This window comes from Penicillium verhagenii, assembly GCF_028828195.1.
Source record: "Penicillium verhagenii strain IBT 33310 chromosome Unknown utg000008l_segment0_segment0, whole genome shotgun sequence".
In the NCBI taxonomy this organism is placed as follows: domain Eukaryota; kingdom Fungi; phylum Ascomycota; class Eurotiomycetes; order Eurotiales; family Aspergillaceae; genus Penicillium; species Penicillium verhagenii.
Genome location: NW_026643172.1, coordinates 24208 through 49609, shown reverse-complemented (window position 1 = coordinate 49609; position 25402 = coordinate 24208). Strand labels below are relative to the sequence as shown.

General features: G+C 48.2%; 11 protein-coding genes across 11 annotated transcripts; 8 read left to right on the top strand and 3 right to left on the bottom strand.

The window, feature by feature from the left end:
- Window positions 1-207: 207 nt before the first annotated feature.
- Window positions 208-1896, top strand: N7466_007990 (RNA methyltransferase, TrmH family; the record flags this gene model as incomplete). Its single annotated transcript, XM_057167379.1, has 1 exon — window positions 208-1896. The coding sequence occupies one exon, from the start codon at window positions 208-210 to the stop codon at window positions 1894-1896; it is 1689 nt and encodes a 562-aa protein (XP_057018010.1).
- Window positions 1897-2296: 400 nt separating this feature from the next.
- Window positions 2297-3344, top strand: N7466_007989 (putative 3-oxo-5-alpha-steroid 4-dehydrogenase; the record flags this gene model as incomplete). The annotated part of the gene is made up of 2 exons (XM_057167378.1): window positions 2297-2383; window positions 2484-3344. 2 exons carry the CDS (start codon window positions 2297-2299, stop codon window positions 3342-3344), a joined length of 948 nt encoding a protein of 315 aa, XP_057018009.1.
- Window positions 3345-5420: 2076 nt separating this feature from the next.
- Window positions 5421-6839, top strand: N7466_007988 (putative L-serine dehydratase; the record flags this gene model as incomplete). The annotated part of the gene is made up of 1 exon (XM_057167377.1): window positions 5421-6839. One exon carries the CDS (start codon window positions 5421-5423, stop codon window positions 6837-6839), a length of 1419 nt encoding a protein of 472 aa, XP_057018008.1.
- Window positions 6840-7885: 1046 nt separating this feature from the next.
- N7466_007987 (putative 2-deoxy-D-gluconate 3-dehydrogenase) lies at window positions 7886-8812 on the bottom strand (the record flags this gene model as incomplete). Its single annotated transcript, XM_057167376.1, has 3 exons — window positions 7886-8335; window positions 8400-8615; window positions 8681-8812. The coding sequence occupies 3 exons, from the start codon at window positions 8810-8812 to the stop codon at window positions 7886-7888; spliced, it is 798 nt and encodes a 265-aa protein (XP_057018007.1).
- Window positions 8813-9536: 724 nt separating this feature from the next.
- Window positions 9537-11054, top strand: N7466_007986 (uncharacterized protein; the record flags this gene model as incomplete). The annotated part of the gene is made up of 2 exons (XM_057167375.1): window positions 9537-9570; window positions 9631-11054. The coding sequence occupies 2 exons, from the start codon at window positions 9537-9539 to the stop codon at window positions 11052-11054; spliced, it is 1458 nt and encodes a 485-aa protein (XP_057018006.1).
- A 51-nt stretch (window positions 11055-11105) lies between these two features.
- Window positions 11106-12389, bottom strand: N7466_007985 (NAD(P)-dependent alcohol dehydrogenase; the record flags this gene model as incomplete). Its single annotated transcript, XM_057167374.1, has 3 exons — window positions 11106-11309; window positions 11365-11993; window positions 12062-12389. 3 exons carry the CDS (start codon window positions 12387-12389, stop codon window positions 11106-11108), a joined length of 1161 nt encoding a protein of 386 aa, XP_057018005.1.
- Window positions 12390-12713: 324 nt separating this feature from the next.
- Window positions 12714-15081, top strand: N7466_007984 (uncharacterized protein; the record flags this gene model as incomplete). Its single annotated transcript, XM_057167373.1, has 4 exons — window positions 12714-12868; window positions 12942-13051; window positions 13149-14146; window positions 14209-15081. 4 exons carry the CDS (start codon window positions 12714-12716, stop codon window positions 15079-15081), a joined length of 2136 nt encoding a protein of 711 aa, XP_057018004.1.
- Window positions 15082-15893: 812 nt separating this feature from the next.
- N7466_007983 (fungal hydrophobin domain-containing protein) lies at window positions 15894-16285 on the top strand (the record flags this gene model as incomplete). The annotated part of the gene is made up of 2 exons (XM_057167372.1): window positions 15894-16086; window positions 16167-16285. The coding sequence occupies 2 exons, from the start codon at window positions 15894-15896 to the stop codon at window positions 16283-16285; spliced, it is 312 nt and encodes a 103-aa protein (XP_057018003.1).
- Window positions 16286-16630: 345 nt separating this feature from the next.
- Window positions 16631-18349, top strand: N7466_007982 (cystathionine beta-synthase CYS4; the record flags this gene model as incomplete). Its single annotated transcript, XM_057167371.1, has 3 exons — window positions 16631-16890; window positions 16962-16996; window positions 17076-18349. The coding sequence occupies 3 exons, from the start codon at window positions 16631-16633 to the stop codon at window positions 18347-18349; spliced, it is 1569 nt and encodes a 522-aa protein (XP_057018002.1).
- A 590-nt stretch (window positions 18350-18939) lies between these two features.
- N7466_007981 (NAD(P)-dependent alcohol dehydrogenase) lies at window positions 18940-20182 on the bottom strand (the record flags this gene model as incomplete). The annotated part of the gene is made up of 2 exons (XM_057167370.1): window positions 18940-19936; window positions 20016-20182. 2 exons carry the CDS (start codon window positions 20180-20182, stop codon window positions 18940-18942), a joined length of 1164 nt encoding a protein of 387 aa, XP_057018001.1.
- Window positions 20183-21885: 1703 nt separating this feature from the next.
- Window positions 21886-23437, top strand: N7466_007980 (WD40 repeat domain-containing protein; the record flags this gene model as incomplete). The annotated part of the gene is made up of 6 exons (XM_057167369.1): window positions 21886-22192; window positions 22309-22408; window positions 22488-22554; window positions 22667-23004; window positions 23075-23201; window positions 23297-23437. The coding sequence occupies 6 exons, from the start codon at window positions 21886-21888 to the stop codon at window positions 23435-23437; spliced, it is 1080 nt and encodes a 359-aa protein (XP_057018000.1).
- Between the last annotated feature and the right edge of the window lie 1965 nt (window positions 23438-25402).

Here is a 25402-nt window from a genome sequence, read left to right as displayed (position 1 = left end):
GGGCAAGGAGCAAGCTCTTTGTCGCAAAGCGTAGCGAACAGGATTCGACTTGCACGCAAGATGCCTCGATATTGACTTGCTTACTCAGCGGTCCAGACTCCGGCCCCTTATCGATAAGCGCAAGGCCAGAAAACAAGAGGAAAAAAAATAAGAGCTGCTGTCGGAGCTACTACGGAGTAACATTTACACCACACCAAAAGCGATAAGATGCTTCGCTTTATTATACGCCCGGCTGCTAGCAGCCGTGTGCTTCTTACCACCCAAAACTGCTCATTGACAACGATTCGACAAGCCTCACTCAATTCAGCGATTGGTCGGGGTATTCGCAGGTCTGGTCCTCGGCCGTCGTTCCCAAGAGATTCAGAAGATGGAGACCGCCGTCCAAGGGCGCACCGCGATGGAGGACGCAACGATTCACATTTTCCACCAAGATACCCACGCCGTGATGATACTATGCAGGAAAGGCGGCCGTCTAGAGAGAGCCGATTCCGATCGAATGGCTCCGACGAGCAGCGACAGACTCCGCGCCGTTTCCCACGCCGAGATGACAAACAAGAGCACACATTCAAGGAGAACCGGTTCCGATCAAATGACTCTAATGAGCGGCAGGCTCCGCGCGGTTATCCACGTCGGGAAGACAGACAGGAAAGGTCGCTCAGCGAGAAGCGATCTGGATCACCCGCATTCGACCAGAAGGAATTTATCCGCAGCGGCAACTTCCAAGCCCTACCCCGTGAACACCAGGCCAGTGAAACATCAAGATGGAATCAGGATATGCCGAGCCCAAGACCGAGACGAGGAAACCCAAAGTCTTCAATAAGACCACGTTCTGAATGGGTATCAGAGACAATGCCAGAGCGCGTGAAGGACAACGTGAAAGTTCCGGATTCCATCCCCTATACCACTCCTGCCTCTGAATTCATTTACGGTACTAGTGCAGTGGAAGCTGCCCTCCGTTGTGGTCGCCGTCAACTCTACAAACTCTATCTTTATCAAGCAGCTGAAGAGGAGCTCAGTCCAGCAAAGGCAGCTCTACGTAAATTGGCTTTAACGAAGAACGTAAACACCAAGTTGGCCTTTGCTGGCTGGGATCGATTGATGGACAAGATGAGCGCTGGTCGACCACACAACGGTTGCATTTTGGAGGCATCCCCTTTGCCTAAGCTCCCCGTGCGTGGCCTTCATGCTGTTCCCACAACGACTGAGACACACTTCCGCGTGGAGTTGGCTCCCCAAACACGGGAGGAAGCTGTAGTAAACGGTACGAATGACTGCCTTCCAGTTGTCCAGTCACCTGTTTCGCAAGAGGGGGTAAAATCCCACCGTTTCCCCGTGGCTTTACTTCTTGACGGGGTTGTCGATCCCGGCAACATGGGTGCTATCATCCGATCTGCTTATTACCTTGGAATTGATGCAATCATTTTCGCTGGTCGCAACTCTGCGCCTTTGTCGCCTGTGACTATCAAGGCATCTGCTGGTGCAGCGGAGAACATGTCTCTTCTTCAAGTCAAGAATGAAGTTGATTTTATGCAACGGTCCCAGGCTAATGGTTGGCGGTTCTATGCCGCCGATGCGCCAGGCCCCGGTGCCACATATCTTGATCGGGCTGGCACAGACGGCGATTCGAATAGCGGGCTCCTCGCTACACAAGCCCCGAGTGTGCTCATGATGGGTAGTGAAGGGTCCGGACTCAGCGGACACATCAAATCGCACGCAGATGCCATTGTCAGCATTCCTGGTGCGCGGCACAGCGTCGAGATGGGTGTCAAATCCGACCCAGCGCGGATCGACAGTTTGAACGTCAGTGTAGCTGCCGCAATCCTGATGGAAATGTTCTTGCGGACACCTTTGGCTTTATCTGGAGGTCCCAAGAAGTCCAAGGATAAAATGTGGTGAACGTGAACGTGGCTGTGCATGTAATAGTATAAATTTTCTCATCTCTAATACATAAATCAACATTGTAATAATAGGCACTTGGTTCACCATTCCTTCCACTTGTGCACTCAAGCAAAGCGTCATTCGGACTGTTCAGCCATTGAAGAACGATCAATGATCCGTGTACCTGGGTACTATATCTGCTACTGATGACCTCGGGAGCAATGGACTCCGACATGGTAGTCTAGTTACTACTACTAGTAGTTAGTTAACTATTGAACCACGAAGGTGCTGAATAAGCATTCAATGTTGGCAAAATCCTCCTGCTCCAAGGGCGGTGGGCCTCTGCCAATCAAAGGCGCTGTTTGTTTGAAGCTTCTCAGTACATAGCGCGTCCTGTCTATGTACGCACGATCTCGTTATGGATGCTATCGATCGTGCACTTGAAGCCTTGGCAATGGATGCCATCGATGCCCTACGTGGATTCTTTCTTCTAGCCGCTGCCACTGTATGTAATACATTATTCAACATTGAACTGTTGATTTGATCGTTGATCGTTGATCGTTGATCTTGAAAGGCTATCACTAACAAAAGATATCCAATTGCAGACTATCACGATTAGCATCCCCTCATCCTTGCGATCTCGATTCCTGGTATACGGTCCCCGCGCGGTACCAGCATCTGCCACAGAATCTTCAACATCAAAAGCCCCCGCCTCCTCGGGCTTGCTTGACTACTTGGCTACCTGGCAGGTGCCACATAGCTATTTCGCCCAGTTCTACATTGCCTCCGTTCTTTCTTCCACATTCTGGGCAATCCAGCTAGTCTTCCGGGGTCGAGTATTTCAGCTTATTGCCACACGAATCAGCGAAGAGCATGCAAGACAATCCATATCCCTCACACAGGTCCTGATCTGTTGGATTCTGCTGGCCATCCAAGGCTCCCGTCGATTATGGGAAAGCTATAAGTTCGCCAAGCCTTCATCGTCACAGATCTCGGTCGCACACTGGGCGCTAGGGTTGGGATTCTACCTAGCTGCAGGCGTGGCCATCTGGATTGAAGGATCAAGTGCCATCTTATCACACAGGCTTACAGTGGACGACGTGAAAATGACCAACGCCCCAACCATGCGTACTTTCCTCTGCGTACCGCTATTTTTGATGGCATCAGGCTTGCAACACGACTGCCATCACTTCCTCTTTTCTTTGAAAAAGTACACGCTCCCAGACCACCCAATTTTCCGAGGGGCTGTTTGTCCTCATTATGGGGCCGAATGCATTATATATTTATCGCTTGCACTTCTGGCAGCACCACCAGGTCAAATGGTCAACAAGACTCTGTTGGCCTGCTTCGCCTTTGTGGCCGTGAACCTCGGTCTGACGGCACGTACAACAAAGGAATGGTATGTGCAGAAGTTTGGTAGAGAGGCAGTACAGGATCGATGGCTTATGGTTCCGTGGATCTATTAAATGATGATCTTAGTTGTTTATCAAATACTAAAGGGGTCGGGAACAGTGGGTATACATTCTCGCCAATTACAAAGCTTAGAAGCACAACAGCTCGCCACTCCAGGGCTGCTACCTACCATTGTTTTGTTCTGCACGGGCTTGGTATCCAACATTGGACGGTCGGCATCTTGTTCCAGAAGTTTTTCTCTAGGTGTGTCCTAGTAGTAACCATACATAAGTACTACTAACCTTGAAAGTTCATTTCCGACCTCGGCAAAGTGCTTATTGCTTAGCTTTCCAGCACCTATCTCCTTGGAAGGTTAGAGTAACTCTGCCACTGGTTACCAGCTTCCTACTGAGTCACTTTCAAGATTCGGTGGAGGATTTCGAACAACATTGAATACGACCCCACCCCGTAAAATCACCCCTGTGTTTTCTTCGGCTGTTTTTCTTCGGCACTTGCGACTCCACGTGAGAGGATAAAAGAGCATAAATTGGCGATGCAGGTAAATGCAGGCTTATCCATGCTTATCAAGATATCGAGATAGGCTATGCTGCATGTTATCTTTGCCGATTCAGATAAGCACAAGGCCGCCCCTAACCGCGTGCAGGACATGGCCCCGCTTTTCTATGTTGGCGCAAGTTCCAGGTGTATGCGCGTCTGAGACCGTTGACCAGGCCGCGGCCAACTTGCGGTATGAAGGAGGTCTTGCACTGCATAGCCGTGAGCTCCGGGAAGGGACCAATCATACTTTCCCGTGAGTCTGTGTGGGCGATTTGCAACGTGTGACTGTTAACATTTGAACACTGGCCTATAGTGAATTGATAGCCCTAGAGCAATGCTGCCGAGGACTTTTCTAGCCACTTCCAATTACCCACGGGAAGGCTGCCCATGACGGGTAAGAGACAAGTTGGAGGTTCCAATTACTTGACAACCAGTCTCGGATTTGATCTTTAGGCTGCATCGGGGCTCTCATAGCCTGGCAGCCTTTGCCTGGTGACATGCTTTACGCGGCAAGTTGCGCTCCATTCGGGCAAACAAGTCAACCAATCAGCCCAGCCCAGCAAAAAATAATAAGACGATATCTGCATCCTACGGCTACAGATTAATCTCCTCCATCCGAGAGAGCTCATGCCCTTGTTCTGAGCCTGACTGGTTGAATGTCCTGATTGTGTCCGCCTCCGCCCGTGAGAGTGTCTGGATCTTGGGTAGTATCATTACACCCCGCAACCGAAGCCATATTGAGAGTCTGATTTTCATATTATATTGACTTCCAGGAAAGCCAAAAGGGTAAATGTACGTGTGGTTTCCTCTACACACTGCTTTCTTGCTCTGGCCTGGCCTTGCTACTCCCCACTCTATTGTTAGACCGTCTGCGTATAATATCGATTCTCTGTAGCTCCTGCATGCATCGCATTCGTGAACTGTGGACCAAATGACTTCACCGGATATCTTGTAAGTGACTAAAATCCCCGTGGTCGCCAGGACTCAGGGCCCAATGATTGGCGCGGCGGACGGTTTCGAGGTTTCTGTTGGTCACAGATGCATCATGTGCCTATACCCGCTCGACTACATCTGGAAGACTATTTGGAGAAGGTGGGGACGCCCAAACCGGATCCAGTGGTATCAATTAGCTAAGATAAAGCTGTATGGAGTAGTAGAGGTCTCATGGACACATCCAGCCTACTGTTTAGGTTGTCCAATCCTCGGTCGCTTGGAGGCCCTATCTCTGCGGAACGGGAAACCAGCGTTTTCCATCGGAAAACGGGCCATGTTGCCCGTCGGAAAACCCAACCGGCCTGGAAACTAGGGCTTCCCTGTTGATAAGTATATCAAATGTCTTATTTGTATACTGGTAGATCTTGAATATTGCTGAATTTCTGTGTTCTTGGTCATAGTATTCCTGCTCCTTTTTTCTATATCTTGGTGGTTTGGTTCACATATCTTTTTTTGCAATCTTCGATCTTTTCAAACCTTTGTGCTGTTCTTGTTTTGAAAGTCGTTGTTATACCTGATTTGGGAACTTTCCTACCTCCTTACCTTGAGGCAATTCATCTCTTTTTTTTTAATCCTTCGAACACACAACGGACCTCATCATGCCCTCCGCCGAATACCATATACCAACCTTGAAAACACCATGGATCGAAACACCGCTTGTCGAATCGGCTGCTCTATCTCGGGCCGCAGGGTGTAGGATCTTCTTGAAGCTGGAGAATGTCCAGCCAAGTGGCTCATTCAAATCTCGGGCCATGGGCAACCAGATTCTGTCTCATCTTCGCAAGCCGGAATATGCGAACCGCCGAATTCATTTCTACGCGTCGTCCGGTGGAAACGCCGGATTGGCTGCTGTATGTGCTGCCCGAACTCTGGGGTATCCCTGCACTGTTGTGGTGCCCCTCTCCACGAAGCCCTTGATGCTGGAGAAACTGCAGGCAGCCGGTGCAGCGGATGTCATCCGCCATGGTGAAACATTCTTCGAGGCCGGTTCCTACATGAAGGAAGTTGTTATGACGACAAGCTCCGGTGAGGACGAGGATGTAGCCAAGATTGCACTACACCCATTTGACAATGAGCCCATCTGGGAGGGCAATGGCACTATTGTTGACGAATTGCAAAAGCAACTTCCGCCTGCCGCTAATGCCGAGGAAGAGCAGGTTTACCGGGGACGTGCACTCCCTCTTGATGCCATTCTCTGTAGTGTTGGCGGCGGTGGGCTACTCAACGGCCTCGTTATGGGAATCGAAAAGCGACGGTCTAAGAAGCAGAGGGACAATGGATTTTCCAGCACCAGCCACTCCTACTTGGACACCTCTTTAGAAACCACCACAACGGAAATAACAACCACTTCCTCCATTCCAATCTCCAGTACTCCCAGTCCCATCAACCTTGTCGCCATCGAAACAGACGGCACCGATTCATTGGCCGCGGCTATCGCTCATAAATCGCTTGTCTCTCTCCCCAAGATCACCTCTCAGGCCACTTCCCTCGGCGCCATCCGTGTCTCAGAAACCACATTCCGATATGCTGTTTCCCCTCCGCCTGGTATCAAGGTTCACAGCACAGTTCTCACAGATGCCGAGGCAGCACGAGGCGTTCTCCGCCTGGCGGATGATGAGCGACTTCTTGTCGAACTTGCATGTGGGGTCTGTGTCGAAGCGGCCATTGGCGATGCTGCGACTGCCGCGGCTGCGGAGTCGGCGACTCCTGTCACTGAGGGTCAAAGCTCCAAGAAGCGCAAGAGAGACCTTGATGACTCTGCCTCCCGGGATGAGGGCTACGGCGATGACCGGTCGTCCTTGGCCGATAATGAGGCGGATCCTGAGTCTAGGCCGGAAGCCCGCGAGACTAAGCAGGCTATCCCGGCAAAGACCCCCGAGCTCACATCCAAGTTGAAGCAACTCCTGCCTGATCTCACCCCCCAGAGCAGGGTTGTGATCATTGTCTGTGGCGGTAGTAATGTAACCATCGGGATGGCTGGCGAATATCGGAAGATGTTATCTGAGGGATGGGTTTGATTTTGACGACGAAGATGTTTTAATTTGCCTTTCGGCTGCTTTCCAACGGTTTGGTGTTCATAATGATGATGATATTGCTCGTTTAACTTGATATACCTATACTACATATTACCCAAATATTTCTACAATGCCAATGCATACTATTCTTTTATACCTCTTATCATATGGAGCCATAAAAGCAATGTTTTTAAATTCATGGGTGATGATGTAGACGGAAATCCTGGAAGATTCAAATGTTTGAAGAATCCGATCATTGATCAATCATCTAGGATTTGAGACTGTATGAGTTCATGCTGTAGAGCTTCGTGGACTCCAAGCGGCCGCTAACAAAACTTCAAGCAGTTCCATCTCAATCTTGATCATTGCTTCAACAAGAGATCTGGTGAGAAGTTTGAAAGCAGGTCGAAAACTCGACATAAATTCCATGGAATCTTGAATTGGTGACTCAAACACCCTCTAGCACACAGTTACAGAGAATGTAATCCGCCGTGGATGACGGCAACGGGATAGAAGTAATGAATGCTTCGATGAATGATGTATTGGATTCACGAGCGTTCCTTCTAAGATTGCGTTCCGACATGCTAACTCTAGCATCTCCTACTGATTTTCAACCAAAAAAAGAAAAATTCAATTGATGAAACCAGCCCAGATCAAGCCAAAGCATGAGCATCAGAACGTTTGAATGTCACAACCACCTGCAGCTGGGCAAGCCTGAGTTATGTATAAACTTGTAACATTGAAACTTGTACACTTCCAATATTGAACATTCGAACATTGAAGAATGCTTGCAAGGTTCAAAGCGACCCGGGTATCAATCTAATTGGTTCATTCGCTTCAATTTTCCAAGAAATCTTCGATTAACCAGTCAATTGATCAATGTCAACCTTGGAATCAGTTGATAAAATAACACAAGCATATTTATATGCACATGCAGTCTTTCAAACGCTACATGTATAGACATTCTCTGAAAAGTGCAAACATAAATATACATGAACAAGAGCTTTGGAAAGACTTGAAATCTTTAATTTTGGTCAAAATTCACACTTTTACCGACCCATCCAGCCGCCATCAACAGTAATGACGTCGCCCGAGACATAGCTGCTAGCGGCACTGGCCAGGAAAACCACCACGCCCTTGAAATCTTCGGGCTTACCCCAACGGCCAGCTGGAATTCGAGCCATGATGCCAGCATTTCGTTCGGCATCGTTGATCAAAGCCACGTTCATATCGGTGTCAATATATCCGGGGGCTATGGCATTGACGTTAATGCCCTTGCTGATCCATTCATTCGAGAGTGCCTTGGTGAGTTGTCCAATACCACCCTTTGAGGCTGCATATGCGGGGACGGTAATACCACCCTGGAATGTTAGGAGAGAGGCAACGTTGATGATGGAGCCCCGGCGGCCTGAGGGAAACTCGGACTGATCACGCGACAGTAGGTAGGCACCAAATTCACGACAGAGTACAAATACAGAGGTGAGGTTAATCTCGAGAACCTTTGGCAGTTACTGTGTCAATACATTATCAGAAACTAGAGGGGGGATGGGTGTATTTGCTTACCTCGTCCCAGTCCTCATCGGGAAACTGGTGACTGGGGTGTCTCCGCTGGATACCGGCACAGTTCAAAAGAATATCAGGCTTAGATCCTTGAGCTACCACGGCCGGAACAATTCCCTTGACTGCCTGTCTATCGGAAAGCTCAGCAACATGAATAAAGGCTTTGCGACCAAGGCGGTTGATAATCTCGTCCCTGGTGGCTGTGTTGGATTCATCACGCTAAGAGGTCTTGTTAGATAAGTTCTCTCTTGTTGGTTTTCAGAGTCATCTACCGGATGACTTACCTGAACTAGAATAATATCGGCGCCTGCTTCGGCCAATGCAAAGGCCATTGCCTGGCCAATACCTCGTGTGCCGCCGGTGACGAGGGCGGTCCTGCCGCTTAAAGAGAAGAGAGATCCCACAGTTGCAGCCATTGTGATTTTTAGTTGAGACCAACGAAATAGAAATATGACAGTCAAGGTAATGGAAGTTGTAGGAAAAAGGAAAAGGGAGAAAGCAAAAAGATGTACAAGTTGGTAATTGCGGGACAAATGACTTATAAGTTATGTCCGACACTTGAGTCTCTGCCCACTTCCCCACGCGCGGGGGGGGGTGCCTAATACGGAAGAAGCCGTTGCCGAGTCAAAGGCCGACGGCAATTGATAAATCCACGGCTAAACTCTTTTCTCTCTTTTCCCTCTTCTCTTCTCTTCTCTTTCCCACTTACTAGTATCGATACATAGTAGAGTCATACACTAGCAGAGATCAAGAGTGTTCGTTTTCTTGCTATTAAGCATCCTTCTAAATAACTCGTGAGAGATCAGCATTGCCTGGATTAACGGAAAAGTGCAGTTATTAACAATAACTCTTCACGTCTGAAATTTTTCTATGCCTTTCCCCCCAAATCAGTCCGATTTGAGCAATAGAAGCTTGAGGTTTTAAATCACAGCCCAATTGATGCTGTACTGAACAAAGATGAATTATGGGAAGGTCACGAAGGTGTGGGCACGTGAGATAAGCAACTAGTGTCAAAATTTGACCCTTGACCTTGACCTTGACCCCTGTTTCACTTCCTATTGTGGAACTACTAGTGAGCCTGGCAATCGGAACCTCCGGAATTGTTTCTTCCTGTTCTACTACAGTCGTAAACTTATGAAAATGTCGCAATCCCCGCCATTGATGAGATTCGCGAGTGAGTCAGAGTTACTGATTCCAAAGAACGATGGAATCTGCCATGTTAACTCAAGATTAGGTCCCAATGAACGCCGCACAATTAGTCGCGAGGACCTCGGCTTTTACAATGCCCTCATTGTAGGAGCAGTGTACGAGGTTGCGAGTTCGGAGATAGACCTACAGTTGCCAGAGGCATTCATTGCTCCTCTGAAAGCCTGTATCTTCAAGTACCCCTTCTTGTCTGTCATCGTCAAGAATAAGCATACCGAAAAGCCGGCCTATCATGAGGTCCCCACCCTAGATCTTCAGGAACATATCTCCATCATCCAGAATGATAATCTTGACAGTGACGACACCACAAACTTTGAAAGAGTCTTACCTCAAATCCTCGACCGCCCATGGCCTGCTGATATACCCCCCTGGAGGATTGTCATTCTGCCTCTAGCATCAACTGTAAAATCTACAGCAAGTCGCTGCTTGATCATATTCTCCTTCTCCCACACGATTGGGGACGGGATGGTCGGTGTTGCCTTTCACCGTACATTCCTGGAAGCTTGGCGACAAAACGTTGGTTCCGATGGAGAACAGTCTTGCCTAGTCAGCCTATCTGGCCGAACTCTTCCAGCACCCTTCGACACGCCCGAAAGACTTACCATCTCATGGAAGTTCCTCCTTGGACCTTTGATAGCAGTTTATCTGCCAAACTTCCTTGCTGAGATGCTAGGACTTCACGCTCATGCTAGCACGGTTGACGCTGGCACTTGGACTGGATCGCGTGCCTTTTTCGACCCCGCCGTCACCAACCCCAGTAGAGTCAAAATGCTTGAAATCGAGACTCCGCTGTTACAAAACTCTTTACAGATCTCTAGAAAGCATGACACCAAATTTACCGCAACATTTCACCAGATGATCGTCCGAGCATTGAGTAAGGCCATTTCTAATCCCAGTGTCACCAATTTTGTATCTGGGACGGCTGTTGATATGCGGCGATCGATTGGCCTGGCAAGCCTTTCATGGGGTCTCTATGTATCTGGTCATTACGACGTTCATAAACGCCCCGGTAATGTTGAGTCTTCTGCAGTGCTCGATGAAATGTGGACACATGCTAGCTCGATGACAAAGAAACTTGCTGAATGCTCGACGAGGCTGCATGACCAAGCTATTGGGCTGCTCAGATACGCCCCCAGTATTCGGAATTGGACATTGGGTAAATTGGGAGGAGAGCGAGATTGCTCGTACGAAGTCAGCAATTTGCTTGCTTTTGATGACGCACGCAGTGAGAAGGACCAGAATTATAACATCAGTAAGATGATCTTCTCCCAGCCGGCCAATGTCCCCAGTGCGCCCCTTGTGTTCAATCTCATCAGTGTCAAGGGCGGTAGCTTGATCTGCACTGTAAGCTGGCAGTCTGGGGCTTTGGGCGTGCCAACGGAGGAGGAGATGCCGTTTGTTGACGGAATATGCTCATCGATTCGAGCAGATTTTGAGTCGCTACAGGATTAATGCCCTAAATATTTCTAGTATTGGATAAAATTTGTAATTATTCTGAACTCTTTACAGCGAGGCCTCCTGGTCATCCACAATCAATATTTTAATGCTGCCATTCCGGGGATCAGCACACAAATTGAGAGCCTCCTGAGCTCTCTCCAAGGGGAAGACATGAGAGACTAGTTTCTTTAGATCGAGAATCCCGCCACTAAGGCATGCAATGGCTGGTGGCCATGTATCACGGTAGCGATTAATGAATCGTAGATCGATCTAGACGGGTCAGTAAAAACACCATGGAGAAACTTTGGATGTTTCGAGAACGTACCTCTGCGAGAGAAAGATGCATAAAGGGTAGGTTGTTCATTATGGCCTTTCCTACCCCAATGACCATCACGGTCCCACCGCGCCGCGCAGTATATGCAGCTGTGCAGACGCTACTTTCCACACCCGTGCACTCAAGTACGGTCTCCGGTGCCACGTACTCGGATGTTCCAAACAGGGCTCGGATAGCCTGGGCATTACCATGGGCATCCTTTGTTCGGTCTACTTGGTATGTGATGCAAGAAGGAACGAAATCCTTCGCAAAGGCCAGGCGTGTGGGTTCCAAGTCAGTGATGACAATAGGATGAGCACCAGAAGCACGGGCTGCAGCCAATGCAATCAGCCCAATTGGCCCAGCACCACAAACAACAACACCCCGACCAAGACTTAATTCTGCGGTCTTGATGCCATTCATAACAACGGAGAGGGGTTCAAGAAGGGCACCTTCTGCAAAGCTAACATTGTCTGGGAGTTTGTGCAGCCATTTTGCGGGGTGCACTTTGTATCGTTGCATTGTACCAGCATATGGATAAACACCTGCGAACTGAACGTCTTCGCATAAATTGTATCTTCCGTCGCCACAGAGGAAACATTCTTCACATGGAACACCAGGTTCAACGGCCACATGGTCACCTGATCAGCATCAGTATTGAAGGAGATTCGGATGTTTTCTCATTGTATTTGACTACATAATCTCTTACCTGGCTTCAAGTTGGTGACACCATCACCACACTGCAGTACAATTCCCGAGGCTTCATGGCCAATAATACAGTCTCCTTCAAACACCAAAGATCCGATGCGTCCGGTCTTCCAGAAATGAATATCTGATCCACAGATACCGGTCGCTTTGATATGGACCAGTGCTTCTCCCGGACACGGCGCATACACAGGTGCATCCACAGATTTTAGCTTGTGGTCTGCAGTCACTTGTAAGGAGGGGTTGGGATGTGAGGGTGTGATGACGGTACGGTCCAACGACTTGGTCGCGGGCACCGCAACAGTTTGATCCACCAGAATTGAGGGTGTCATTTGGTTCGTTCAAATGTTTAAACAGCGGATAGCATTGACGGACACGGTTATTTCTTAAGTAAACATACGTCGGCGGCAAAGCTACCTCAATAGTAATTATGGGGGGTAACTTAGGTGGTTCAACCTTCCACATTGAGGATTCTGAGGAAGGTGGTTAGAGTTACCCTTTTAGTCCAGCTGCCTGAACGGGTTATGTTTGTCGACACATCCATCACGCGCCTATTTGAAGCCACCGGTTCGGCCTAAACAATAATGTAATTTATTGAGATATTCCTCTCTCTTTTTTTTTTTTTTCTTCTTGCTTTCTTAGTTTTAAATTTCAAGATGACTGTCACAACAAGCTTGAATGGCGTTCATAAGACTCTACCATCGGCATTGCCAGTGGTGCAGAAACTCTCCAGGGATCATGATGAAGTCCTAAAGACCTTTCGTCTGTTAATCGCCGATCTATGTCAGCAGTTTGGCGGTGGTCACCCTGGGTAAGTCATAACCATCCGAGTCTTTAACCTTCCTATCGACATTTTTCACCAAGACTTACCCTTTTCTTTATAGTGGTGCCATCGGTATGGCCGCCATTGGTGTTTCGTTGTGGAAGTATACAATGCGCTACGCCCCGCATACTCCGGATTTCTTCAATCGGGATCGTTTTGTTCTTTCAAATGGTAAGAGACTCCGAGTGGATGCACTCAGCACGACTCATGAAAATATGTATTATTGAAATGCGGCTATCCTAACATCCGATGGGTTTTCTCTTTTTAGGCCATACTTGCCTGTTCCAATACTCATTCTTGCACCTTACCGGATACAAAGCCATGACTTTCGACCAACTCAAGTCTTACCACTCAGATCGAGTGGACGCACTCTGCCCCGGACATCCTGAGATTGAACATGAGGGAATTGAAGTCACCACTGGGCCCTTGGGTCAGGGTATTGCAAATGCCGTTGGCCTTGCCATGGCGACTAAGAACCTCGCAACCACTTACAATCGCCCCGGGTACGATGTCGTTTCCAACCACACTTGGTGTATGATCGGCGACGCTTGTCTGCAGGAGGGAGTGGCCCTAGAGGCCATTTCATTAGCGGGACACTTCCGCTTAAACAATCTTACGGTGATTTATGATAACAACCAGATTACCTGCGATGGATCGGTTGATCTTACCAACACAGAGGATATCAACAAGAAAATGATTGCTAGTGGTTGGGATGTGATTGACGTTGAGGATGGCTGTTATGATATTGAAGGCATTGTCAGTGCCATGGAGAAAGCTCGAGAGTCGCAGGATAAGCCCACTTTGATTAACGTCAAGACGATTATCGGGTTGGATAGCCATGTGGCTGGCACCGCTACTGCTCACGGAGCCGCCTTTGGCCCGCAAAGCGTTGCTAACTTGAAGACCCTGTATGGCTTCAACCCGGATGAGCACTTTATCATTGGTGATGTAGTCCGCCAATTTTTCCAGGACGTTCCTGCTCGTGGTGAGCAGTGGGTACAGGAGTGGAAGCAGTTGGTTAATGACTACACAGCTGCACACCCAGATCTTGGTGAAGAATTTCAAGCGCGCGTCCGCGGTGAACTACCTGCAAACTGGGAGCATCATATCCCCTCTAGCTTCCCCGAGAGAGCAACTGCCTCCCGTGCCTCGTCTGGTCTTGTCTTCAATCCAATTGCTAAGGAGGTCAAGACGTTCATGGTCGGAACAGCTGATCTGTCGCCGTCTGTGAATATGATTTGGCCCGGTAAGGTTGACTTCCAACATGTGAGTATCATTGATTATTGATTCCTATCCTCCTCTGATTTGCCTTCTGACTTCATGATAAGCCTGATCTACGTACTACATGTGGTATCAACGGAGACTACTCTGGTCGTTACATTCACTATGGTATCCGTGAGCACGCGATGTGTGCCATTTCCAACGGCCTCGCAGCATATTCTCCTAATACCATCATCCCTGTCACTTCAACCTTTTTCATGTTCTATCTATATGCTGCTCCAGCAGTGCGCATGGGTGCTCTACAGCACCTCCAGGGAATCCATGTCGCCACTCATGATTCTATTGGAATGGGTGAAGACGGACCCACCCACCAGCCCATTGAACTTGCTGCCTTGTACCGCGCCATGCCCAATATTCTCTACATCCGTCCTGGTGATAGTGAAGAGGTTGCCGGGGCCTGGATCGCTGCAATTGGCGCAAAGAAAACCCCTACCATCATATCCACATCCCGTCAGGCTCTGCCTCAACTGAAGCAAACACGCCGCGAAGGCGTGGCTCACGGAGCCTATGTACTCGAGGAAGACGAGTCGGCCAGTGTGACTCTTCTTGGGGTTGGTGCTGAATTGTCTTTTGCCTTGGAGGTCTCCGCTCAGCTAAAGGCTCAGAAGGGTATCATTGCGCGGGTGGTCAGCTTCCCTTGCCAGCGACTATTCGAACAACAGTCAGTGGAGTATAAGCGTGACACTCTCCGCCGTCACCGTGATATTCCTGCCATCGTCATCGAGCCTTATACTCCAAACGGCTGGGAACGTTACGCAGATGCGGGCATCAATGTGAACCGTTTCGGGCACAGTCTGCCTGGCAAGGCTGCGTATAAGTTCTTTGGGTACGAGATTAATACATTAACAACCAAAGTGGCTGGCTACCTTGATCAGCTGAAGGCAGACGAGCATCTTCGGCATGAATTTGTCGAGCTGTGAGTTAATTGATGGTATAAAATGATTGGTATTGCGGTTTGCATATAGATTTCCCGTTCCTCGAAGTTCCCAGTATTGAACCATGTGCATAATATTCCAAAGTTTCTACTGGGCCTCTTTTTGCATATTTTGACTACTACGTCCACGGGTATACCCATCAACCGCGTGAGAACATTTAAATGATCAGGTTTTTCTTGCAGGCAGCACTCGTGAATCTGTAATTTTCCTTTGTTCAGGATCAACCTCGGAACTAAGGAGAACCAAGGGGCAACATTCTTTCCGAATCTAGGAGCTCCAAATGTTTGATTCAGCCCCCTTGGAATGCATATTGAAGTCATGACTTTGTATACCAGTCTCTGTAAGCCTTAAGATCTCGGTAGTACTTGTGGTTTAACCAAGGGTTGTTTGTAGCTATTTAATGATGTGCAGAGATCCACAAGACATGAATCATACATACTGTACATATTGGATGCTCACTCAGCATGACTACAAATAGCATCCCTTCCTCCAGATGAAGAGTAATCTGAAAACTCCAGGTAGACTTTTACATTGTTTTGGCTGATCATCTAGGACTTGATGGGAAACTAGGGTCAACAAGGGCAGTGAGTTATCTGCAGGACTGGTATCTTGCACTCAGTGCTGCTATAAACATTAAATCTGCTCTACCAGTCGCCTGTTGTCTCAACTTCCCAGAGCTTTTATCAAATATTTGAACTTTTCAAGTTGTGAGCCAGTTGAGCATCTTCTGGTTTTCTTAAGCTCAATTTTTTTTTCTTTCAACAATATCAAAGCTTGGGGAAGTTCTGTGCATCACAATGAAGATTTCGATTGTCCTTATCATGGCCTCTGCCGGCGTCGCTCTAGCGCATCCTACGTTCCTCGACAAGCACAAAAGTCCAGCCTCCACCGATGAGCAGAAGAGCAGTGCCTGCCCTAACAAGCTCTACAGCGTTCCTTCATGCTGCTCCAATAAGATTCTGGATATCTCACAGGGAGGCTGCAGTAACCGTAAGTTATATTTATCCCCCTTTTCCTCTGAGAATCAAGTTCAATCGACCTTTTTGACTGATCCATATTTGGAACAACAGCATCTGGTGCACATAATGGGACTGTCTTAAAGAGCAGCTGCGGCGCCCAGATGCCTCTATGCTGTGGTATACATGGTGCCCTTACGGGTGCGCTCTGTGTCGATCCCATTGGTGTTTAGAATGGCTTATGAGTTGAGATTCATGTATTAAAGCAATTATCACCTGTGGCATGCGATCATATAGGAAAGGGGGCCAGTGTACATATAACAACTTGAATGTATGGAAGATGGATGCAGAATAGTAATAGTACTTGATTAACTAGATTAAGTACTGCTTAGTGGTCACTGATGCCGCTTTCTCCAGGCAACCGACGGTTAACGACGGAAGCAAATGGAGCCTCAAATAGAGTCAAAAAGTGAGAAAATCGAGTGATTGAGTGGATTGAGGGGTTTACCTTGTGGTTCCAAAGAAAAAAAAATCATTCCTTTTCTTTTCTTCAACTTCTATACTTTTTGATCTCCACCATGTCCGTCACCACACATCCTGTTGTCCCGCCAGTGGCGCTGGATACTATCACCCAGCACATTGGCAACACTCCTCTCGTCCGATTGAATCGCCTACCTCAAAGCTTGGGTATCGATGCCACCGTCTATGCCAAATTGGAGTATTTCAATGCGGGCGGCTCCGTCAAGGATCGCATTGCCTTGCGCATGGTGGAGGAAGCTGAGCGATCCGGTCGCATCAAGCCGGGTGATACCCTGATTGAGCCCACCAGTGGTAATACGTTAGTGATGCATTTTCTTTTTTTTTCTCTTTCATTCGTTGAAAGGGAATAGCTGACCCTGATTGATTTAGTGGTATCGGTCTGGCCCTGGTTGGCGCTGTTAAGGGTAAGTGCACTGCTACGAAGGGGTGGGGGGGAAAGAGGGAAAGAGAGGACCTCGGACATGGCTAATAATGACCACGCAGGCTACAAGACTATCATTACCTTGCCCGAGAAAATGTCTGCTGAGAAAGTTTCTGTCCTCCGCGCCTTGAATGCGACAATCATCCGAACCCCCAACGAGGCCGCCTTCGATTCCCCCGAATCCCACATCGGAGTTGCCAGGCGCCTGGAGAAAGAATTGCCCAACGCCCACATCCTCGATCAGTATTGCAACCTGAACAACCCCCTGGCCCATGAGTTGGGTACTGCCCAAGAGATCTGGACCCAGACTAAGGGCGAGATCAACGCCATCGTCGCTGGTGCCGGAACTGGTGGCACCATCACCGGTCTGGCTCGCGGTCTGAAGAAACACAACTCCAACATTGAGGTTATTGCCGCCGATCCTTTCGGTTCTATCCTAGCCTTGCCCACTTCTCTGAACGACGCCCGTGTCAATGAGCCCTACAAGGTGGAGGGAATCGGATACGATTTCATTCCCGATGTGCTGGACCAGAAGATTGTCGATCGATGGTACAAGACCGAAGACAGAGAATCATTCCAGTACTCGCGCCGTTTAATCGCCGAGGAGGGCTTGCTGGTCGGTGGTAGCAGTGGTAGTGCCATCGCAGCTTTGGTGAAGGCTAATCAGGAGAAGAAGTTCTCCAAGGACGACGTTGTGGTCGTTGTTCTCCCCGACAGCATCCGCAGCTACCTGAGCAAGTTCGCTGATGATGATTGGCTCGCCGCCAACGATCTTTTCCCCGCCGCCGTGCCTGTCGAGACAGCTAACCCCCAAACGGCACAGCCAGCTGCCACCGAGGACCCCCTGGCGGGCGTCAAGGTCAGCGCCCTCCGCTTGAAGCCAATCACCACCGTGACCTCCAGCTTCTCCTGTGAAGCCGCTATTGAGATTATGCGTGAGAAGGGCTTTGATCAGCTTCCCGTGCTCGCTCCCTCGGGTCGCAAGCTCGTGGGTCTTTTGACTCTGGGTAACGTCCTGAGCAGACTGACCCACGGTCGTGTCTCGGGCAAGACTCCTGTTTCCGAGGTGATGTTTGATTTCTCAAAGATCCCCGAGGTTGTCACCGACCCCCGTGATATGGGAGCCACTACGCACTCGAAGCCCCAACACAAGCGCCAGTTCATCGAGATCACTTTGGACACCCCGCTTAGCGTCCTGAACCGCTTCTTTGAATGGAACAGTGCCGCCGTGGTGACTGAAAAGGACGCAAATGGCAGCATGAAGCCGCTGGCGGTTGTTACCAAGGTGGATCTGCTCACCTGGTTGCTGCACCGCAACAAGAAGAACGGCAATTAGATGATTCACGATTCCCTATGTCCCCCTTACGTATTGGGCCCCAAACACTTGCGTCGGGACCAATACAAATGATTTACTTGATTACAAACAAGATAGATGAATAAATACAATAATACAGCTGGGATAAATCTCGAGAGGCAACAACACCTACAAGAGACCCTAGCCAGATTCAACTCGCAAAAAACATATGGCTTCTTGTGTTTATACGTAGTACTAGTATGCATACTATCTACTACTAGGCATGGGTTCAAAGCAGAATAATTCAATGTAAATCCCCAAGGTCCTCAGCCTTGGAAGACCACATACTACTAGTATGCACACCAAGGTCCTCTTCAGGGCTTGCTTCAAACCCATCCATGTATTTCTCAGGCTGGGCATTTTCATTACTTCTGGGCAGCTACTACTTTCCACATCCCCAAACTTCCAGGCCTAACCCAATTTCCACTCTTCAATGTTCAAATATTGCATTATTACTTGTGAGTTGCATTGCACGAAACATAGGAAATTCATTTCGTCTCTAACGAGGCTAGGCCATTCTAAATACATATCATTCGGGTAATTCGTCAACGCCATCCTTGCTCATTCCACATTTAAAAGCCTTTACCAGCTTCGGCCGCCTTGACGTCCTCCTCAGAGCTCATGATCTGCACTTTGATTGCGCCAGTCTTGGGGTTAGCGGCGGTCTCAAAGGCCTTGAGGGCATCCTCGATGGCGAAGCGGTGAGTCACCAGCTTGCGTAGGTCAATGACGCCGTTCTGAACCAAGCGGATGGCCCGAGGCCAGGTGTTGCAGTAACGGTACTGGTACTGGAGATCAATCTCTTGGGTGCTGAGACGCATGAAGGGGATGGTCATCTCGTTCTTGCCCACACCGATGATGAAGACCTTGCCACCGAACTTCATACTCCAGATGGCCGAGTTGACACTGCTCTCGACACCGGTACACTCCAAGGCCAGCTTGGGGCGCAGGGCATCGGGACCAGAACCGTTGCCGTCATTCATGGCATTGATGATACCCTCGGCACACTCCTCGGCTGACTTTCCAATCTCCACCTTGTAGGTGCGTACCTCCGGTACCAGACTCTTGGCAAAGGCCAGACGACCCTCATCAATATCAGTAATGACAATGGGGCAGGCACCTGCTGCTTTGGCACTGAGCAAGCTAATCAAACCGATCGGACCAGCGCCGGTGATGAGCAAGGCGTCACCGAGGCGCAGACCGCTGCGCTCAATGGCGGCCAAGGTGACACTCAATGGTTCCAGGAGGGCACCATCCTCATAGCTCATGTCGTCGCCGATCTTGTGGCACCAGATGGCGGGGTGGTTCACGTACCGACGGAGCAGGCCGTCGACGGGTGGGGTGGACAGGAAGTCGACTTTTTCACATCCATTGTAGCGACCAGTCAGGCAGGGCTCGCAAGCGTTACAGATAATGTTGGGCTCAATGGCGACGCGGTCGCCAACCTTTAGGGAGGTGACATCGGGGGCTACGGAGACAATCTGACCGGCAGATTCGTGACCGAGAACGTGATCGCCGGTGACGATCATGGGACCAATGCAGCCAGCGTGCCAAAAGTGAACATCGGATCTGAAACGTGGGGGAAAAGAGGGGAACAAAAGTCAGTGGCCTGTGGAAATTGAGCTCCCCTCCGTTATAATTGACATACCCGCAAATACCGGTGCTGCGCACCTCAATGATGACCTCGCCGGGCTTCAGACCCTTGCCTGATTGAACATCCTCTAATTTCGGAGTGGTCTCGGCAATCCATAGGTCATGATTGGGGTTGGTGTAGACACCAATGTTGGGTTTGGTGATAGTTGTTGCGGAAGACATTGTGAATATGGGGAAGTGGGGAGAAGGGGAAGGAAACGGGAGATTAATTGAAGAAAAGGATTAATGAGAGGGAATCTACAAGCTCTTACGGGGGACTGGAGAAGGTCTTTATTTAAGAAATTTTTAATTTTTTTTTAATTTTGGAGATTTTGGCCAGGTGATCATCTGCATGCTCCGTCATACAGGAAAGCAATTGTAAGTCCAAGTGTACAAGTGTTACAAGTGTTCAGGCAAAAAAAGGAAAGCAGAGTGGAGTTTGGAGGGGCAAAGTGGACCTCCAAAGGCCTCGATCCAACCAAATTGCAGCAAATGGCATTATACTGGGGAATTCCAGAGCAGAAAGATGGAGCAAAGATCAAATGGAAAAAGTCTTGCATTTAACCGCGGGGTTAACTTGCTATGTTTTCCCAAGCAGGAAACCAACTTCGAACATCAATTGATCGGGCCGAAACCCGACAAAGAAGGCATCGGCTGTCGGTTAAAATGCACCATGCGCAGCCATTTTCGGTTTTCTATTTTCTGTTTTCCTTTCAATGTTGAATTAAGAAATTCTTATACAAAGTACACCTCATGATTCAGAATGTGTTTTCTATTTCCCCTTATTTCCTCCATTTCCCCTGGTCATCAATTCATTCCGAGATACGCATGACCAGTAATCCCGGCAGAAATCTTATTTAAACCACGAATCTGATGCTACAGCTTGAAAGCTCCGAAAATGGCAATTCTCCGGTGGGAAAGTGTGGAGTAAAAAACAGTGGTGGTTTCTAGAATCCAGACTATATTGTTCCAGATGTCTGAGAATGTTCCATAATCATGGAACAGGTTGTACATATACTACTAGGACACATGGTAGTACCATGCACACATGCACATACTACATCAATTCAATGTTCAATGCTGATGGATGGTAATGTTTTTAAGTTCCCTTGTCAGCACTTAGTAATCTCAACTACACATGTGCATTACATCGAATCTATCGGCAAAATCAGTAAAAAAGAAATAAGAAAATAAAATAAGAACAATACTCTCGCTCTACTGTATGGTAAATCTTTGATTCTACCATATCAATTGATGGCCATGAATTGGTCAACATTTGAATGCTTCCAACATTTGACATCTGGAAGGTTGAAGCACTTGAGATCTACCTGGTAATATATATACATGTAGGCGGATGGGTTCGCTCAACTAAGCACTTGAGCACCTAAAACCCTGCACACATGCATGTGGGGAACATTCATTTTCAAATCAATTGATGTTTCAAAGTTGGTATTCCTAATCCTAAAAGCACTTGAGTTAAATCATTCAGAGATATTTTGGACCTTTAATTTATATAATCCAAATGTTTGAACCTTCCAATTGAACATTTGAAAACATTTGAAGTATGATGGTTCAACGTTGTGTATAGACTCTACACAGCGGCGGTGTGTTGAGCCCCACGCAAAATTGGGAAATTTTTCTTGTTCCGAAACCTCCCACGTATAGACGAAAATCAACTAAAAAATCCTGGAACGCCTGGGAAACAGTCCCGAAATAGTGATACAATCAACATCAGAAAATAAGAGAGCTGCTGTCAACCGCCTGAGCGAGAAAAAAAAAAAACAAAAAACGGCCGCAAGCCCCCGCCTCGTGATCACATCTCACGGCCTTATCATCGGGCAAGCTTGGAAGTAGCCTTGATCTGCCGACCAGATCTATCCGCCACGATGTTCACATTGAAAGAAACAGCTGCCTCATCACTGTCACTACCCACGGACAATTATATTTACTCTCTTGTGCCGTCCACAGCTGGTACTTTTGCCGCCATCTCCTCCGATGATTCCTTGCGCGTCTTTGATGCCGCTAACCTTGATCGCGTCGCGGTGATCTCACAAAAGGCTCATGAAGGAGGTGTCACGTCGCTGCGGAGCTATACTGCAGGCGATTCTCACCTGTTGGCTACTGGTGGCCGGGAAGGAAAGCTAAAGTTGTGGGATGTTCGAGCTGGGAACTCAGTCCTAGAAGTAGAAACAAGTGAGTCTTAGATCCAGCTATCTTGTACACTCTTGTTTTTCATCTTTCCCTTCGCATCCCCCTTTCTTTTTAGTCTCCCCTTGTCCCAACCTTGACTAATCCATCTTCTATTCTAGCGAGGCATGCACCAGTTCTCTCTGTAGCATGTAACCCGGACACCAACACCATTGTTGCGGGTACAGAGCTTCTTTCCTCACAGGCAGTTGTCGCGTTTTGGTAGGTTACTCATGGGTGTTTCAATCCCAAACGTTGCCCGCGTAGAATGTTTCACTTGGATGGCACTTACAATCATTAGGGACATCAGATCTCCACAGGCACCCCGTCTGCAATACGTGGAGAGCCACAATGACGACGTCACAGAGGTCAGTCACTATTCCATGTCTCCGCCGGATCGCTTCCATTCTATAAACTACAACATCTTGCTTCCCACGGAAAATGACTATACAGACAATATCAAAACTAATGTTTGTATAGCTTCAATATCACCCCACCCGTAACAACATCTTACTCTCTGGCAGCACGGACGGACTTGTGAATATCTATGACACAACTGTGACAGATGAGGACGACGCTCTGGTCCAGGTCATCAATCATGGCTCGGTTCATCATGCGGGTTTCTTGTCCGACAGTACCATCTTTGCCCTGAGCCATGACGAGCAGTTCTCTATTCACCCGGCTACCAACCCGGATGAACCTGGACAGGCACCCGAACCAGTGGAATTTGATGACGTGCGCGAGCCTTTAGACATTGAATATGTGGTGCAGGTTTGCGTGGCTGGACAAGGCGCTTATATCGCGGCTGGTAATAAAATGTGCGTTTTTTTCAATCTTGTTCATTCAACGTACTTTGCTTTGGCTACTAACTTCTCTTCTTTGTCACAGTGATAAGCGACTTGATTTGGTTCCACTGGTCTCTAGCCCTAGCTGGCAGTTTGACCAAGATAACCTGTGGCGCCTGCCTGGTGCGCACGGCGATGACGTTGTGCGCTCAGTATACTTGGATGATAAGGTGGGTCCTGTTCTTTTTTTCTTTTTTCTTTTTTCCATCGACTAAATATGCAACTTACAAAACCTTCTGTCAATTTTGCTAACGCTGGTTTACAGAGTCAATCAGTGCTTACTTGTGGCGAGGATGGGTTTGTGCGAGTGTGGAAACCGGATGGAGATGCTTCGCAGGGCCAGGCTGGATCGACAAAGACTTCACGGAAGGACAAGAAGCAGAAAGATCGGTTCCGGCCGTATTAGATGTGGGATGAACTTGCCTCATAGCAGTTCATACTAGACGAGATAAAGCTGGGAGCAATCTCGGAATAAAATGAAATCATACTATTTTTCTTTCCCCCTTAAAACACCACGATTTAAATCTCCATTAAATCTCCAAACATTGATCAGAACCTCCGAGGAATCCCCCACATTCAGATGAAGCTTCAAGTTCTTACATGTACTACTAACTAGTATGGTTTAAATATATGATATACGGGAGTGGGGCTGACTTGCCTTTACCGCCATCGTCACCGATCTACAACTTAGTCTCTTACAACATTCTCTTCAAATCTTTCCCACAGCGCAACAATGGATTCGACTCGCTCCCTCTACAAGAATGAGATTGACTTTCAAGCACTCGCATTTCAATCATCTGATTTTGCCAAATTGTATTTTACGTCTCTTGGTTGTTTGAAAACCCCAGATGCTAAAGAACTATCAGCCTCAAATCGAATAAACAAGTGGATTTCAATGACCCAGCCACTGTCAGGTATGGTTGCCGGTTCCACAAGCTTGTCAACGTGAGGGAAACTGACCAAGCTACAGACAATTGACCATCAGCTTACTGAAGCGTGACTTTGGCCTCGAAGTCGACCTTTCCGAGGATCGATTATGTCCCCCAGTCAGTACAGAAACTTCCTTCAAATTATTTTCTTACTAACGCTAAAAATCCAGGTCCCCAACAGGTATATAACCCAGCCCTACGTGATATCTTGAATACTAAGAAAACAGACTTAATTATATCCTCTGGCTGCAAGATCTCCTCGATTCCACGGCGGGAACAATCCAAAGAGGATATGACCCGGATCGGAAGGTTTTGGGCTTAGACATGTATGTCATCAATTAGAACATGCCATCTTAGTGGAACGAGCTAAGAAATCCTAGTGGAACGGGATGTTGTAGCATTTACCCGTTACTGGGTTGTACGGCTCGCCCCCAATGGGATTTTATAGCGACTGGTACGGGTTCTCACTCACCGGGGCAACAGGAGGGGAAAAAAGGCTGAGCAAGTTTTAGATATTGACGAAAACAACATACGAACGGCCAAACGGAATGTTGAAAGAAACAGACTGGAGTCACGGATTCGGATTTTTCAAACCGATCCCAGCGATTCCTTCTTCAATCTGGAGAAATTGGGTCATGGCAGGTAAAGAAAAAAGTGCCCAGAAGATGCGAAACATGACTGATAACAACCTAGCCTGGACTTTACAATGTGCAATCCTCCATTTTATGCCTCACATGAGGAAATGATCGCATCTGCCGCGGCCAAATCACAGGTGCCCTCTTCGGTAGCCTACTATCTTTCCTTTTTGATTGACAGAGCTGGCCACTGATATATTCTTCTAGATATGCACAGGAGCGGATGTGGAGATGGTCACCTCCGGCGGCGAGATAGCTTTCGTTAAGCGCATGATTGATGAGAGTCTACAGTTGCGCGACCGGGTCAAGTGGTATACATCTATGTTAGGCAAGTTGAGTAGTGTGACGCTCCTCGTTGATATCCTGATGAAACGGAAAAACCACAACTATGCTGTGACCGAGCTCGTGCAGGGTAACAAAACTAAGCGCTGGGTTTTGGCTTGGTCGTGGACGGATATGCGACCTGAAATGGTAAGAAAATCCTGCTCCATGGGGATAGCTTGTTCTAATGATCATGCAGAGCGTGGCCCGAGGAATCCCGGGTTTCCCAAAACACCTCTTACCTTTCCCCGCAGACTATGTCTTTGTTCTTCCGTCAACAATGACTATTGATACAGCCAGTGCTCATATGAATACTGAGCTAAAATCATTGTCGTGGCGCTGGACCTGGGATGGATTTCGTTGTGCTGGCGTTGGGTTTGCAGCTGAGAATGTTTGGTCTCGCCAGGCACGTCGCAAATTGAAGCTCACTGGGCAAGGGAGACCACCAGTTGAATTATCTGAAATCCCCGGAGAAGTAGAATTGGG